Source organism: Alligator sinensis, unplaced genomic scaffold (genome assembly GCF_000455745.1).
Source record: "Alligator sinensis unplaced genomic scaffold, ASM45574v1 scaffold683_1, whole genome shotgun sequence".
Classification (NCBI taxonomy): domain Eukaryota; kingdom Metazoa; phylum Chordata; order Crocodylia; family Alligatoridae; genus Alligator; species Alligator sinensis.
The window spans coordinates 125,954-142,139 of record NW_005843242.1 but is presented as its reverse complement, the minus strand read 5'-3'; the positions used below and the strand labels follow the sequence as shown (position 1 = coordinate 142,139).

Below are 16,186 nucleotides of genomic sequence, written 5' to 3'. Positions count from 1 at the left end.
TCCACCCGCGTGGCCAGGGGCAGCAGGGCAGGCCCTACGAGGAGAGGCTACGGGACCTGAACCTGTTCAGCCTTCACAAGAGAAGGCCGAGGGGATCTGGTGGACGTTTACAAACCAGTCAGAGGGGACCAGCAGGCATTGGGGGAGTCCCCGTTCCCCCGAGCACTCCCAGGAGTGACTAGAAATACCGGTCACAAGCTGGCAGGGGGGAGATTCAGACTAGACATCAGGAGGCGCGACTTCACTGTCAGGGCGGCTAGGATCTGCAACCAACTTCCAAGAGAAGTGGTGCTGGCTCCTACCCTGGGGGGCTTTAAGAGGAGGCTGAATGAACACCTTGCTGGGGTCGTTTGACCCCAGTACTCTTTCCTGCCATGGCAGGGGTCGGACTTGATGATCTGCTCAGGTCCCTTCCAACCCTACCAACTATGAAACTATGAAGTAACTTCTATGGAGATGGAGGGAGCTTGCAACCCTGGCCAGCACCGTGACACACCGGCTGGAAAAATGCAGCTGGCAAGCCTGGAGGAAAAGCAACCCAAACTCCAGACACTCAGAGTCAGGAACCAAGGGTCCAGCCATGCCCACAAGACCCCAACAGGAAGAGGAAGCAGCAAATCCAGGAGGCATCTGCAAAGCGGCATGGCTGCAACACAGCAGAATTCAGGCCTCATGTCACCCCAGAAGGAAACCGCTGTCCCAGAAGAGGCCCAGGCCTGTTCACATGCCTGCAGCCTGCTCACAGCACAGGCAGCGTATGAGAACAGTTCACATGTGCATACAATTCCTGCGAAGCCTGGAGCAGCTGTGGTCCCCCGAGGAGAGCGCCCGAGAGCTACCCAGGCACTGTCCTTGGGAGACAGGGAATGGCTGGGACAGGTGCCGCGGTGCTACTCGCCTTCCTCTGGCACTTCGGATCTGGGGCGCTCAGGCGCTGCCAGCCTCTCACAGTTACACAGATTAACATTTGCACATACGCGAGACAAAATGCCCACAAACATGACCGAGGTTCACTAAGCCCTTGGGAGGGAATTACCAGGGAATGCCCTTACGTGTAGACTGAGGCACAGAGCGGGGAGAAGCCCCGGGTCCTTGCAGGTGGTGTGGGCGCATGGCAGACGCAGGGACTACATTTAGGCACTGAATCAGTCTCCTGGGGAGAGAACTGCACCCCTGTGCTGAGGAAGGCAAGCGAGTGAACATTGTGACCACCCGAGCACTAGAAATAGCTGGCTGGAGGGGCCTGCTGCACGACTGAACAAGGGGGCTGTAGGCTCAGCACCTGCAGGCATACCGTGTGTCCCAGCCTCACCAATGATCGAGGGCCCCCACTGCTCCGTCTGGAGCTGAGGCTGCTCAGCCTCACCCCGGACTGCTTGGTTCCTCGAGCAGCATCGAGGAGGTTCCTCGAGCAGCGTCAGTGGAGAGCATCGCACTCCACTGACTGGTATTTGTCACTTTTGGGCAGAAAGCAAAGTCCTCTGTGTCTCATTAAGATTAAAGCTTGGTCCCAGGTCAGCACTTAGAACAGTTCGCTGGTCCTGAAAACATTAAGTTCAGATCCCACCGCAAATGTGTCTGCTTTGGCCAAGCAGGAGAAGGCAGGCAGAGAAGTCTGGACATCTCATTGCATCACGGTCAGAGCCTGCCGTGAGTCTTCCCTTGCCCAAGCACAGAGCTGGTGCTCCACCCTCGTCCTGCCACATGCTTACAGCGTGTTCCTCGATGCTCCCCTCCTCAACGCCTCGTCCCCCCTAGCACTGATGACCCCAGACTCCCCCAGTCCTTTACCTGCCTCCCAATCACCCCACTGGCACTGGCCTGTCTTGGGGAGGATCCTTCTTAGTCCCTCCAAGATTGACTTGGCCACTGTCACTCCACAAGTCATGGGCAGAAACAGGAGCAGAACCCAGGACAGGAGCCAGGGACAGACCCTGACCCCATCTAAGGGCTCTATCCCCCCAGCCCACCAGCTCCCTGCCCCCTCTACTCTTCCCACAGACAGAGTCTGGGGCTGGAGCTGGGAGGTGTAACAGGGGCCAGCACTGCTTTCCCTTTTGTGCTGCCACTGTTACCAGTCAGAGACCACCGCAGCAGTAATCGGTGACCAGTTTCATGATCCTCCAAGCCCTTTGGGAAGAAAGATAGTAGTGCACTGGGAGCCACCACAAGGCAGAAGAGGCTTCCCCATCTGAACAGCTGGCCCACCTTCCCCCAGCTCCACAAGGGCTGCAATCAGTTGCATGGAGCATGGCACATTCCCCGACTCCTCCTTAGAGAAAAGGGGGCAGTTTCCTAGGCTCAGCTCTCACACGATGCTGATCCCAAGGGCTCAGACCACAGTCTCCAACAGCAGAAAAAGCAGGGGGAAAGACAATTCCAGCCACAATCCTTTAAACTCCTACTTTGATGGATCAAAATGCTTCCATCGTGGCTGAGCTGCCTCGTGTGAACACGCTCATCCCCGCTCTGGGAAACAGGCCCAGAATCAGAAGCAAAACCAGCCCCACGGCTGCTGGAAGTGGAGGTCTGCTGCGCTCCCACCAGGTTTGTTACTTCTATTGCCATAGTGCCAAGCAGCCCCCGCCGCAGGCTGGGACCCCCTGCGCTCGGCTCTGCTCGCACACTGCACAAGACGCTGGTGCCGGCCCAGGTATGGGATGGGAGAGCTGCGGGGAAGGTCTGAAGGGTGACGAGGCAGCCACACAGACATGCACACGCTGTTACAGGTAGCAGAACAGCAGAGGAACAGGCGAGAAGGCAGCAGCTCCCCAGTCTAGTGGCAGGCAATGGACTTTGGTATCGTGGGCTGAGCAGAGGAGGGAGGTGGCCCCTGAGCATAGACAGGGAGACAAAAGGTAGAGCGGCAGGGGCTGCAAAGGTGCTTGCTGCGATAGGGGAGGTGGAGCCAGGGAGGTTTGTGGAGGAAGGCTAGGAAACGACCCAGTCTTTGCAGCAGTGACTTGCTTGGAGGGAGAAACCTTCCCCAGAAGTCAGTGATGCAGCTGGCTCTCATATCCATGGCCCAGGCGGACAAGGAACTGAACGGACAGGCATCATCTCCTAGAGGCCAAAGCAGAGCTGAGCTCTGTCACATTCTCCAGCCATTTTCATGTCTGGTTTTAAATGCCCAAAGCAACAGGGTTTTCCCCTTCCGGAGGGAGGGTAGGGGGGCGACTCCACCTCCCCGGTCACCTCACCACCAGCAGAACTGCTCTGGCATTCGGCTCAAAGGATCCTGCACATAAGCCATGTCCGCTACTTTGGTTTGCAACCCCTGATGCCCACCTGAATAAGCTACCCCCACCCTTTGGGCCTGGTCCCCGACCCCTGCTCATGCTCTTCAGGTGTCACCACACACAGAGTGTCCAGCGGTGGGAGTGAGAGCAAGGCTGGTGCAAGGGGGCTGCGAGACAAGTGCTCAGCCCCTCTGGGGAATGCCCGGCGTGCACAATCGCTGCGGAGCTCTGAGCACAGGCGTCGTGGCGGAAGGGGGCGCAGGCTAGTGGCTGCCGTGATTCTGTGCACTACAACGTCAAAGCAGAGCCCTGCAAACCGCACTCCAGTGCAGGGAAGGAGCCTCCGCTGTGCCACTGCACTAGGCTTCCCCTCCCGGCACCACGCACGGCTCGTGTACACAGGCCAGAATGGCAGACTTCCCTGCTGCAGTTAGTCACTGCGAATGTGTGATCCACCTGCCATCCCCTGTCCCTCCACGTTTCCTTCAGACACACAGACTGCCCAGACTTCTGCCTTCTGCGTTTCCAGTCATTTCTTCTAGCTGCATTAGCTGCATCTTCCCAAGCTGGCTCTAAGCTTAGTGCTTGCTGTCCACGCTGCCAGCCATTTGAGGTTCTCTTGGATTCTCTCTCTGCCCTTGCCAGTTTCATTAACATGCTCCTGGTCCCCTGCAGACGGTTCAGCTGAGCCAACGCAGGGGAGTATCTCCCGTGCAGGACTCTTGGCAAGCTATGCCTCTACCTGCTAGCCCGCACTTCTCTGGGCAGCAGGGGATGCAAGTCACATGCTCGAGCTCATACTGTGCCTCCACATTTGTGATGCAGATTTGGCAGCTGGCCTATTATGGACCTTCCGCACACCTGGAAAAATGGAGAGTGCCTCCTGGGGATGCCTCCCTCCTCTCCGCTGGCCCTGCGCCGTTCCATCCCGAGGAAGGGTGCACAATGCTCAAGAGATGGTCACGTACTACAGTAAGAGGCACCAGTACCAGATCCAGAAGGTGGGTTTTGAGTTAATCCTGCCCAATGACCAGGAGGAGATGACTCAACTCCATCTTCTGGGAACAGCCACATCTTATTAACATGGCTGCAGTTTGCTGCGAGTATCAGCTATAGCTGTCGTGGCATGGTGGAAGCTGATCATCTGGAGCTGTCAGACTGGCCTGGACACATCCTTATTTGCCTATTTTTCCTATAACAGAGGGCACAGACTCCCCACTCTGCCATTTAGGTAACGAGCTCTATAAGCTTATTCTATTTTATTCATCAGTTTTAATTGATCTAGTCTGCATGACACAGGGCAACAAAGTTAACCCAGATACCGCAACACTGAGGCCAAAACCTGGGATTTGACTGTATCAGACAGGCACCCAGTCTGGATCCGAAGACAGCTAAAAGCTGAGACGCTACCGCTTCCCTCCGTCGCCCCACCAAGGCCCGGGACCAACTGGTCAACCTCCTCCTGGCTCTGGCCAAGCTGGTGATCTGGCTATCCAGGAAGGAGGCTCTGGCCGGGAAGGCTCCCGGTCACCTCGGGGCGTTTCTCCTCGGTGTCCTTCGCGCGCGTCTCCGGGCGGAGCACCACTGGGCAGTGGCCGCGGGCGAGCTGAAGCAGTTTGCCAGACGGTGGGCGCTGTTCGGGGTGCTCTGCTCACTGACCCCCGGGGGAGCACTTGTTTTGAACCTTTGACCCCGCACGCACACCCTGTTTTCTTTTGAGTTGTCCCCTGCAATATTTATGTAACTTTCGGGAGCCCAGCCGCCCAATTTTTGATTGAGTGGCGGCCCCCTGACAAATTTTTTTAAAAGTTCCAGCAAGTCACCTGTCCGGCCGCCAGCCGGACGCCGGTACCACCATTGGCCACCCGACCGGGGTGGCCCAAAGATCCATTGGACTCACTTCGGCCATCAATAGTACCGCTTCCCTTGGGAGCTCGTTCTGCTGGGTATTCGCTCTCGCTCCTATAATCTTGCACCTTATTTGTACTTCGAATGTTCCTGCTTCAGCTTCCAACTGCTAGTTCTTGTTCTGCATTTCGCTGCTGGATTAAAAAAAGCCTCTGGCACCTGACATCCCTCCCTGGAAAGGAACTCATACACTGAAATCGAGTCACCTCTCCATTATTGCTGGTGATAAGCTAAACAGAATCATAGAAGAAAGTCGCGCTGGAAGGGGCTGGGGGTGGGGGGCACATCAACTCCAGCCTACTGCTTGAAGCAGGATCATCCCCATCCAAACCAGCCCATGCAAGTCCTCATCTAACCTATTCCTAAACCTACACACAATCATGTTGCACAACTACAAGGCACGTTGCCTGAAGACACCAAAAGCCACTAACCTGCCATAGGTAAAAGCAGGGGGCTGGCTGCTACGTGGGGTATTGTAGAGAGATCCAACAGATTAAGGCACTTGCTGACAAGGATTTTTCCCCAGGTCACAAAGCCTTCTGGTGACTTTTCAGCAATATCTCCATTTTTTCATTATTCTTTGGAAACTGCAGCCCCCAGAACTGGACATATTTCTCCAGCGTCCGCTTCACCACTGATACATGCAGAGGTAAAGTCATCTTCCTACACCGACTTATGGCTCCTATCTACACACATCCAAGGATTAAATTAACCATTTTGTTGCAGCATCTCACTGACAGTTAGCGTTCTGTTCTTTGGACATTACGAGCCCGAAATCCTTTTCAGAGTCACTGCTTTCCAGAAGACAGTCCCCATTCTGTAAGTACGGCCTCCGTTCTTTTTTGCTAGATGTGACTTGTGTTTTAATACAGTCAAATGCCATGTTGTTTGAATGGGCCCAGCTTCCCCAGCAGCCCCAGTCACTTTCTAATCATGACACCCTCACTCGTCATTACTTGTACTCTAGCAATGTTTGTAGCATCTGCAGAAATGTAATACTCGTTTGCAGATCATTGCGGAAAAACGCCAAGAATATCAAACCTGGCACCAATCCCTGCAGAACTCTGCTAGAAACCCCCTCTCCCCACCCACGGATGGTTCTCACAGGTAACTGCTTTTGAGATGGTCAGTTATCGAGTCCTTCACCCATCGCCCATTCTGTTAATATTGCACACAGCTTATTTTCATCAGAAAATCGTGCAGAACAAGTCAAGCAACTATGCATACTAAATGTACACTATCACTATTATCAACCACATCTCAAAGAATGAGATCACGTTTATGTGGGAATTCAGGAAGCAAGAGTGGAGCAGGTCTGCTAAGGAAGTGAATCCAGTTTCCTGGCCCTTTGGCAGCCACACCATAGAATTGCAGGCATTTATTGAGCTCCCACCAGTTAGCATTTTCCCTCACTGATCCTTTTATGAGGCTGTTCCAAAAATCTCACTGCTCTGATGGAAAATTTTTTCTTTTCTCCTGTCTAAAATTACTCATGGCCAATTTATATCTATGTCTTCTTATGCCACATTGCCCATTCGCTTAAATGAATCCTCCTCTTCAAGGGTGTTTATGCCTCAAAGAATTTACAGAGGAAAGATCTCCTCTCTGGGTCTCCATGTTGCTAGAGTAAACACGGAGCAATATGCTTTAGTTTTCTTGCTTCTTGGATTCACACAACCTGAACGCTCGTCCCATCTTCTGGAATTTCCCCGGTATTCCAAGACTTGTTCAAAATTAACATCCATGGGCCAGAGACCTCCTCGACTAGTTTTCTGGGCCTGTTAATATAAGTCTGCATCCTGAGAAATTAAATATTGCTCAGTTGATGGTAACTACTTCATAATGTGATTCAATTTCATTATCCCGCTTCTTTCCAAATGTAGAATTGAAACATTTATCAAGTGTTTCTGCCTTTTCTGAATCATCATTGACAATAACTCCACCTCCACCTAGTAATGGGCACGTACCAGTTAGCATATATTTTATTCCTAATATACTTTAAAACACTTTTGAATTGCCTGTGTCCTGCCAGCCACAGATTTTCCCCTCTTGTCTTTAGCTTCATTTATCAATTTTCCCACACTTAGCAATTGATATAAATTAGAAATTTATGCCTATTGCTCCTCTTTCCACTTATTACATATTGATTTGTATTTATAATTGCTGTCCTGTTTTGTTTTGTTTTTTAGCCAGAGCTGTCCCTGTTCTGGACTGCAGATTGTGGCTTTTTGGCTGCCTGGTGAGCTCTCCTTAAATGCTCCCAATTTTCATTTGGGAAAACCATGCTTTCTCCAATCTCTCAGTCCTGATCCTCAAAGGAAACTTATAGTTTCATAGTTTCATAGTTGGTCGAGTCGGAAGGGACTTGAGCAGATCATCCAGTCCGACCCCCTGCCATGGCAGGAAAGGACGCTGGGGTCAAACGACCCTGGCTAGGTATCTATCTAGTCTCCTTTTAAAGACCCCCAGGGTCGGAGCTAGCACCACTTCGCTTGGAAGTTGGTTCCAGGTCCTAGACGCCCTGACAGTGAAGTCGCGCCTCCTGATGTCTAGTCTGAATCTACCCTCTGCCAGCTTGTCACCGTTACTTCTAGTCACTCCTGGTAGTGCTCGGGGGAACGGGGACTCCCCCAATGCCTGCTGGTCCCCCCTGACTAGTTTGTAACAGGCCAGCAGGTCCCCTTCAGCCTTCTCTTGTGGAGGCTGAACAGGTTCAGGTCCCGTCGCCTCTCCTCGTAGGGCCTGCCCTGCTGTCCCCGGTCATGCGGGTGGCCCTCCTCTGGACCCTCTCCATGCTGTTCACATCCCTCCTGACTTACCAAACACTTCCCAGAGACGAGCCTATGAACTCCACTTCCTCAACCTCCTGGATACTCAAAATCATGGACTAAATATAGACTTGGATTTATGACACATTATAACCTGCCTGACATCTGACTGCCCAGGTACTTCTCCACTCTTCACCCTCTTCTCTCCCCCCACCCAGCCTGTCTCTCACCCATGGACTCCTCAATCTACATCTTCACTGACTTTCCATCTTGCATGCAGCCCAGCCCGGCCCAGCCCTGGCTTCTTTACTTTTCATTCCATCCAGGAAGGGCACACGCCGACTGCAGAAACTTCCTCAGTCTGACAAAGGGTTTTTGAACCCTAAAGCTTGCTTGAAAATTATTTTCCAACTATTTAAGTTGGTCTAATAAAAGATATCAGATTCACCCAAAGAACCTTGTCTGCCCAATTTTCATTCACACTTTTTGTCCAGGTTTCTCCTCCTGATGAAATTAACTCATAATCTGACCTTCCTTCAAGAAGTTCAGCCACCACCAGACACTCATATTACCTCTATTTCTCCATGTGGACGTACTCAAGTCACGATTACTTGTGTCTGGGCAACTTCCAGTTGTAAGTCCAGTAATTAATTCTCATTCATCTGTCATGACGTCCAAAATAGTTACTGCTTATTGGATGCAGTATGTTTTGTGTTATAACATCATCTATGGCTTTTAGACGCTCTAAGGATGGTTTACTACAGGCCCCAGGAGACCTCCAACATGTGCCTCCATGAGGGAGACGCTCATCTTGCTCTTTGGTCTGACTCTGAGGCCTGCGCCATCCCCTGGCAGAGCCCCCTCCTTGGCTTTCTTAGTCCATCTATCCAAACCACAGTCACGTCTAACTGGACACTCTCTGGACAGACAGCCCAAGCAGCAAGTCTTCCTCGCCGAGTCCTGCATTTGGAAAAACTCGCATGCAGCCCACTCGTTTCCTGCCATTGCCTGCACAGGTAGGAAATCCTTCCGCTGGGTGCGTGCATCTCATCATCCTGTTTTCTGCTGCTTTTTGCCAAACGCAGACACACAGTAAATGGCATTTTTGGAGATGGTGCTTCATAGATTCATAGATTCATAGATGTTAGGGTCGGAAGGGACCTCAATAGATCATCAAGTCCGACCCCCTGCATAGGCAGGAAAGAGGGCTGGGTCTAGATGACCCCAGCTAGATGCCCATCTAACCTCCTCTTGAAGACCCCCAGGGTAGGGGAGAGCACCACCTCCCTTGGGAGCCCGTTCCAGACCTTGGCCACTCGAACTGTGAAGAAGTTCTTCCTAATGTCCAGTCTAAATCTGCTCTCTGCTAGCTTGTGGCCATTATTTCTTGTAACCCCCGGGGGCGCCTTGGTGAATAAAACCTCTCCAATTCCCTTCTGTGCCCCCATGATGAACTTATAGGCAGCCACAAGGTCGCCTCTCAACCTTCTCTTGCGGAGGCTGAAGAGGTCCAGGTGCCCAGTCTCTCCTCGTTGGGCTTGGCCTGCAAGCCCTTAACCATACGAGTGGCCCTTCTCTGGACTTTCTCCAGGTTATCCACATCCCTCTTGAAATGCGGCACCCAGAGTTGCACGCAGTACTCCAACTGCGGTCTGACCAGCGCCCGATAGAGAGGACGTATCACCTCCTTGGATCTGTTCGTCATGCGTCTGCTGATGCACGATAAAGTGCCATTGGCTTTTCTGATGGCTTTGTCACACTGCCGACTCACGTTCATCTTGGAGTCCACTAGGACTCCAAGGTCCCTTTCCACTTCCGTGCCACCCCACATGTTTTCATGTTTTCCCCCACACAAATGCTTCCCTGCTACTTCTGGCATCACCAGCTTCCACTGCACATTGGAAGGTGACTTGCATTTCTACCCCCCAGCTAGAGGCTTGCAGCACCTCTTCCAGGATTAGGTCGGACATTTGCTAGAATTCTTCTGCACGGTCCTTGCTCAAAGCCCCAACTCTGGGCAGTCAATTAGACCTTCTTCCTTGCAGTTGCCCAAGTCACAGTGCTGTGCCCTGACAGCTCTTAGACGCTCCCTAGGCTGCCTCACCTCCTTTGGTAAAGACATCTCCTTTCGTGCATTGCATTTCCTTTTTGGAACAAACCTTTTTTAGCAACACTTCTGCAGCTATTCTTATCTTCTTCCTCAGCAAAGGCAAACTATATATAAATATTTTCGACTTCTCTCTCCATTGCACAAATTAATAGAATAACCTCCTACTTCACCAATGCCTGCATTAAACCATGAGGTAGTTTGGACCTGGTGGATATTCTTTCCATCCAGACCATTCGCCAGCTTCCCCAGATTAAAGTCTCAGGGACTGCAGAATTTTGGCATTTGACTATAGTTATGTAGGTGCAAAGGGAATCACCTGCCAATATCCTGTCAGTGTGACAATGGCAAAGAATCACTTTCTGCAAACACTGATCAAGGAACTTCCTTAGAATAATCAGGACAGTATTATCAGAGTCTCTTTCTGTGTTTCCGTTTCACTGCAAAGCTTCTGCCCAGACCCTTGCCAGTCTCCTATTAGCCTGTATTCCAGCTACATGTTTAAAGAAGCCCCATGTAAATCCTTCCACCAGTCTGTACCAGACACCAGGCAGCAGACTAACGTGGGAGTTACCATACAGAGTGCAAAATGTCCAGCATGTAAGAATAGATTCAAGCATGGGAACATTTCTACAAAAGGCCGACTATGCCATGTGCCACGAGATTACAAACAGAAACTACAGGACGACACTCCCAGAGATCTTGTCATACACCAAGAAAAGGGGGAACCTCAGTTGTGCTGTCAGCTGCTTGGCAGAAACATTGCTGCAGAGCCCAGACAGCAACACAGGGCAGCTCAGCTGCGTGGGGCATACCCTGAAGAGAACCCGAGGAGGCAATATAAGCCCTCATGCCAACGTGCTACAGACAACACCCGTTCAGGGGTCCAAGAAGAGGAATCTCCAATACCAGCATCAGGGAGGACAGCAGCTGCTAGCTCTGCCAGGAGTCAAGCTTCTGCCAGCACCAGGGGCTCAAGAGTCATGCCCTCCACCAGTGACTCAGGAGGTCCCTTCCTGCCCAAGATGCCGCTGTGAGACCCCTTCTGGCTCTGCACCCCAAGCTCCTTGCCCCCCGTGGAAGCAGCACCATGGCACTGTGGTACCACAGGCTCCAGCAGGGCACCCTCCCATCTCAGTGTCATCCCCCCTGCCCTTTCCCCTTTCCCGGCCCAGCGCCGCAAGTTCATCACAAGACCGCACCACTTCCAGCGCCTGTCACAAGAAACATACCCGCCACACTTGCTCGCCACGCTCTGCAGTGACACAGGCAACACCTGAGACCGAGATCCCCGCAGAGAGGATGTCAGAGCCCCTTAGGGCCAGCCTTGCTGACACCTGTCACCTCCAAGCTGCAGTAGCACAGGGAACAGAGCCCGATGGGCTGGCATCCGCATTGCATGACCCGGTGACCAGCCGCTACAACTCTTGCCTCTGCTCTCTGAGCTCTAGAGACACAGCGACAGACACACACATACACACTGCCAGCTCTGGGTCCCTTGGCACTGGCAGTGCCCCTTCTCATCACTGCCCGAGCAATGAAACCCCAGAAACTTGTGCTAATTTTGCACTAGAGAAGGACCAGAGGAAGGCTGCATGCAGCACAGACCGGAATAAATCTACCCAGCAGAGAATCACCATCCTGGAACAAGCACACGGAGCTCCTTCACGAGGAACGCATGTAGTCGTGTCTCCTCTGCCGTTCCAAGATGCATTTGGCTGCTGTGAGCCCAGAACTAGTTCACTCCTGAATGACAAATCTGAATGAATCTCTCATGAATATTCATCAACTGCTCCAAGTTTTGTTTGTGGCGAGACTGACGTCACAGCAGGTCTAAGCAGCTTGAAAAGTTCCCCCAAGTGCCTCTCCGCCCCCAAGCCTTTCCCCAGCGAGGATTTGGCTTTTCAAATTCAGAACATCTCATGTTTGTTCTTACCCTTTGGCTCATCCATCAATACCAGTGCTCGCTCCCCTCCTCCTTTCTCAGCCTCTGCTGGCGCTAAGCTGCCGGACTGAGAGGTGCACATGAAACTGGGCTATTTAACGGTCCATGGCTGTGGGAGGGGTTAGTTTAACTCTGCTGCATGACTCAGAAGGAACCTAGAAGCAGGTCACCCTCTGCTTTTCCTTTAAGGAAGGAATCAGCGGGGGGCTGCAGCCCCTTGCCTCCCCGGCTTGTGGCAGCTATTTGTCAGAAAGAACAACCTACACCTTCCCCCTTTGGGGTTGTACCCACAGGCAGGTCCGCAGCTGGCTGTAGTGGCACTTCTCAGAGGGAAGTAGAGCCTTGGCTGCAAACAGAGCGATTACTTGTCAGCCTTTGAAGTCATCTAACACTCGCCAGACTTCCTTGGCTCCAGCAAGCCTGTCTGTGAGAGGCCTGATTTATAAAGGCGATAACGGTGCTCCCCTTCACTTGCATCTGTTGATTCAACCAACTTCACCTTCCCCAGCTCCAGCCCCAGGAAGGAAGACAATGTGCAGAAGGGGAAGAAGAGTCGCTGGTTAGAGAAGTGGTCAGCCCTAATGACCTGTCAGTCCACTGCGTCCACCTCCCATCGCAGCCCTGCACCCCTCACCAACACTCACCCACCAGCCACTGAACCTCTTGTCTTCACCTAGAGGAAGCTTCTACAAGGCAGAAAAAATGGTTTAATTATTTAGACCCTTATTTAAGGTCCCAGCCCCAAAACATGCCTGTGAAAATAGCTTGCAGCACAAGTTTATCAGCTGCCTGCAGTCCCAGAAACAACTTGCTCAGTTTACATGTAAGGAGAGGTTTCTAACTGCCAGCCTTGCAAATGCAGGCAGGCTCCTGAAGAAGAGCTCAGTCTTCCCTGTTTCATACACTGCCACACCCAGAAAAGGGTGTGGAGGCCAGTCTGCCTCCGTGATACCTGGGCAACCTCAGTACACTGATTGCTGATACAGAGAAGTAGCAGGTCTGATGGGTATGAACAAGTCATTTTTACAGACACTTTTTGGAACAAAACTGCCCTTCAAGGAAGGGGAAAAGGTCACTATCACATTTAGCACGTAGGCAATGCACCACCAGTTTCCCTTCTATCTCTACCACAGATACCCCAGGAAGCCCAGAATCCACTTGCTCGAGGACCGGTGCCCACTGCCCACATGCCTGCAGCCGCTCCAGTTTAAAAGTCCCGTGCACAGAACTTCCACGTCCTCCTCTGGGAGACTGCTTCATGCCCCACACACCTTGCTTCAAGCAACGTTTCCAGAGATTCCTCTTAAATTCTCCTTTACTGAGAATTTTCCTCCTAGAGCTCCTAATTACACTTCTCTGAAGCACTCTAAAGAGCTCATGCCCATCAGTGTAGGCAACGTGGCCCCCTGACTAAGCCAGCACAACAGAAATTAGGGTGAAAAGTCCTCAAGACCCTTAGACCACGTTAAAGAACACTGACCACCTGTTTAATGCAGCAAAATGCTTTGTGGCCAGAGCCCGCAGCACTTCTGCATGCACCAGTGTGTGCCTACTGTGGTGGTGGGCACCTTAGAAATGCCAGACAGAGGAGAGGAGATTGGCTCTGCACCCGGAGTGGGGCACCAGGGCCCGCACCCCCTTGCTGCGTTACTGCCTTCCTCTAGGACCCCAAGCAGGTTTCTGCCTGTCACTGCTGTTTAGACACAGAAAATGCTGCCCACCCTTATGCAAAGTGCCCTGGCACTATCACCATCTTCCACAGGCCTTCACTGACAAGCTCCACTTCTGAAGCAGAAACAGCTCAGCAGGACTCAGGGCTCAGCTAGTGCTTGTGAACACTAGAGTTAATTGCCACGCAGAGGCAACAGCAGCTGTACATTGCCTTCAGACTTGTGTTAATTGTCCCAGACAGCAACTAATGACCAATTCTTCTTCTCTTGGCCGGATGGCCTGTTCTAGCAGCTATGAACCGAGGTATCCAAAACTACTGTCCATTTTTGGAAATGCATAATAAATTTGTCCGAGGTCATACAGGGAGCCTATGACACAGCAAGAAACAGAATCCAGATTCCAAGTCCTGCGCTGTAACTATAAAGCCAGTCTCCTCATTACAGATTAGTCCAGGTTCGTGTGCTGTGGGGAGAGAACAAACCTTTCCTTCTAGGTACGACATGCAATACCGTGACAATCAGCAATGGAGTGGTGGCGAAAAGCGGCAAAGGATGAGCCATTTATTTTCTCCTGCTTCAAGCTACTTCTTCATCATGAATGCAGGTTTATGACCCTGCCAAAAGAAAGATTCATGGTTTGAAAGGACAAGTATTGACCCTACAGTGCATCGGAGAGACTGAGCTGCTCTCAAACAGCCAGACTCAGGAAGCATCGCTGCCCCTGAGTCAAGAAAAGGAGGAACTGGCCGTAAAGAAAACAGAGAGACAGGAAATCAGAAACACAGTTCAGAGCTGCCAAAGGCAAAAGGACTGGATATTATCCGACACAGCTGGAGGAAGGAGATGGGCAGGCTGTGACCACAACAGTAAAGAGGACCAGGAGCCATACAGCTATCACTAGCCCATCGTTAATAGGTTCTCAGTTTGGAAACTGCAGAAAAGCTCTCTGCAAAACCAGCTGGTGCAGAGCATGTACCTGAGGATGGCTGCTCAGCCCACCCGCAGGATAAGCAGCTGTGCCCACAGGAGGATCTCCAGACATCTCCAGAAGACAGAGGATCTTCTCGGGGATGCTGCACTAGGATGGAAGAATGCTCTGCGATGGGCGGGTAAACTCAGCAGGGTGGCATGCTACCTTCCCAGAGCCAAGACCTGACACGTCATGAGATGGCTGGAGCAAAGGGCAACCTCTACCGGTGATGGTGCCAAGTGACGAAGAGGCTGTAACCTTTCCTTTCAGACTCTGATCTGGCCTTTGTAACCTCAAGGCTAGACTGCTAGGATGTGCTCTGCATAGGGCTGCTGCAGAACACGGCAGCCACCCCTGCCAGGGGCGGGTTGTTAGGGCTCATACCTCCAGCCCTCCAGAGTCTGCACTGCCTCCCAGGAGCTTTCTGGGCACAATTTGGGCTGCTGGTTTTGACCTAAAAGGCCCTCTATGGTCTGGGCCTACTGCCTTCTCCCTTATACCCCATCACAATCCCTAGGGGCACCTGAGAGCAACCACACACAAGTGCCGTTAGCACACCAAGTCTCCCTGGCAAAAATGCAGGGGAGGTCATTGTCTGCAGTTGCTCCTCAGCTCTGGAACTCCTTCCCTCTTAAGGCTGCCAGAGCCCGAGCCCGGACATCTCCTGGAAGTGCTGTAAGAACTTGGGCAGGCGTTTAGCAAACAAACCTAGAGCCAGGTGTTGTCTAGGGGATCCCTGTTTTATCCTGATGTTCCAGTTCTCTTCTAAGTTGTTTTTGTTCTCGGCACCCTTCTGTTTTTATGCTATGCTGTTGTTGGTTTTTATGGTAAGCTGCCCTGAGCCTTTGTTGGGGTGGGTGGTATACCAATCACCAACACTACTTCATATGATAATTCACCTGATTACAGACCAAGCCAGAGGATGCTGCAGAAGAGAGTGGTCCAAGTAATCTTCTCCCAGATCCCTCCCATCACATGAGTTAGGGCAGAGCCAAACCAGATCTGAAAAGGTAAAGTAGAAGGTCTTGCTCTTGTGGATCATTAGGAAAGAGAGGACTGCACAGCTTAGGGCTGATTAGGCTGGCCAGGAGGATGGTACACTGATGGAAAAGCTGGGGAAGAAGAGAGCAAAACTGCACTCATTTCACACAAGATCAGGATGCCCAGAATAACAGTAATCAAAGTGCCCACAGCTGTGGAGAGAAGAAAATCTTTAATTTCCCCGTATACCAAAGTCAGCATCCAAGGCAATAAGTGGGGGGAGTATTACAACTGCTTGTTTACAAACATCATTTTGACATATTGATACCAATGAAACTCAGTGGGAAAAGTCACTAGTTGCTGCCTATTTAGGAAGGGTTGCATAGTCAAGGGAGAAGGAGAGTGGCACTCTGCATGGAACGGCTTTACCTGCCTCAGCTGGGGATAACTCAGCAGCAAAGGATGCTGAACGCCCATGGACAGACATGGAGGAAACGAAGCATGAGACAAAGCGTGGCTGATGCCTGTTACAAAACAGCAAACCTGTTAAAGAACAGGACAACCAATTCTTTTAAGCCTTGTCTATAAAGTGTAGGGA

At 51.7% G+C, this 16,186-nt stretch overlaps 1 protein-coding gene across 4 annotated transcripts in view; it reads right to left on the bottom strand.

Moving 5' to 3' along the window:
• Positions 1 to 12,049, bottom strand: part of ENTPD1 (ectonucleoside triphosphate diphosphohydrolase 1) — a 37,401-nt gene extending 25,352 nt beyond the window's left edge. The window contains exon 1 of one of the 4 annotated variants that reach the window (XM_006038080.3): positions 11,959 to 12,049. In XM_006038080.3, the coding sequence (XP_006038142.3) occupies positions 11,959 to 12,049 (91 nt within the window). Of the gene's footprint in view, positions 1 to 11,630; positions 11,721 to 11,958 lie in introns of those variants that run through there. The other 3 variants (XM_025194560.1, XM_025194561.1, XM_025194559.1) reach the window with 3 other exon arrangements.
• Between the last annotated feature and the right edge of the window lie 4,137 nt (positions 12,050 to 16,186).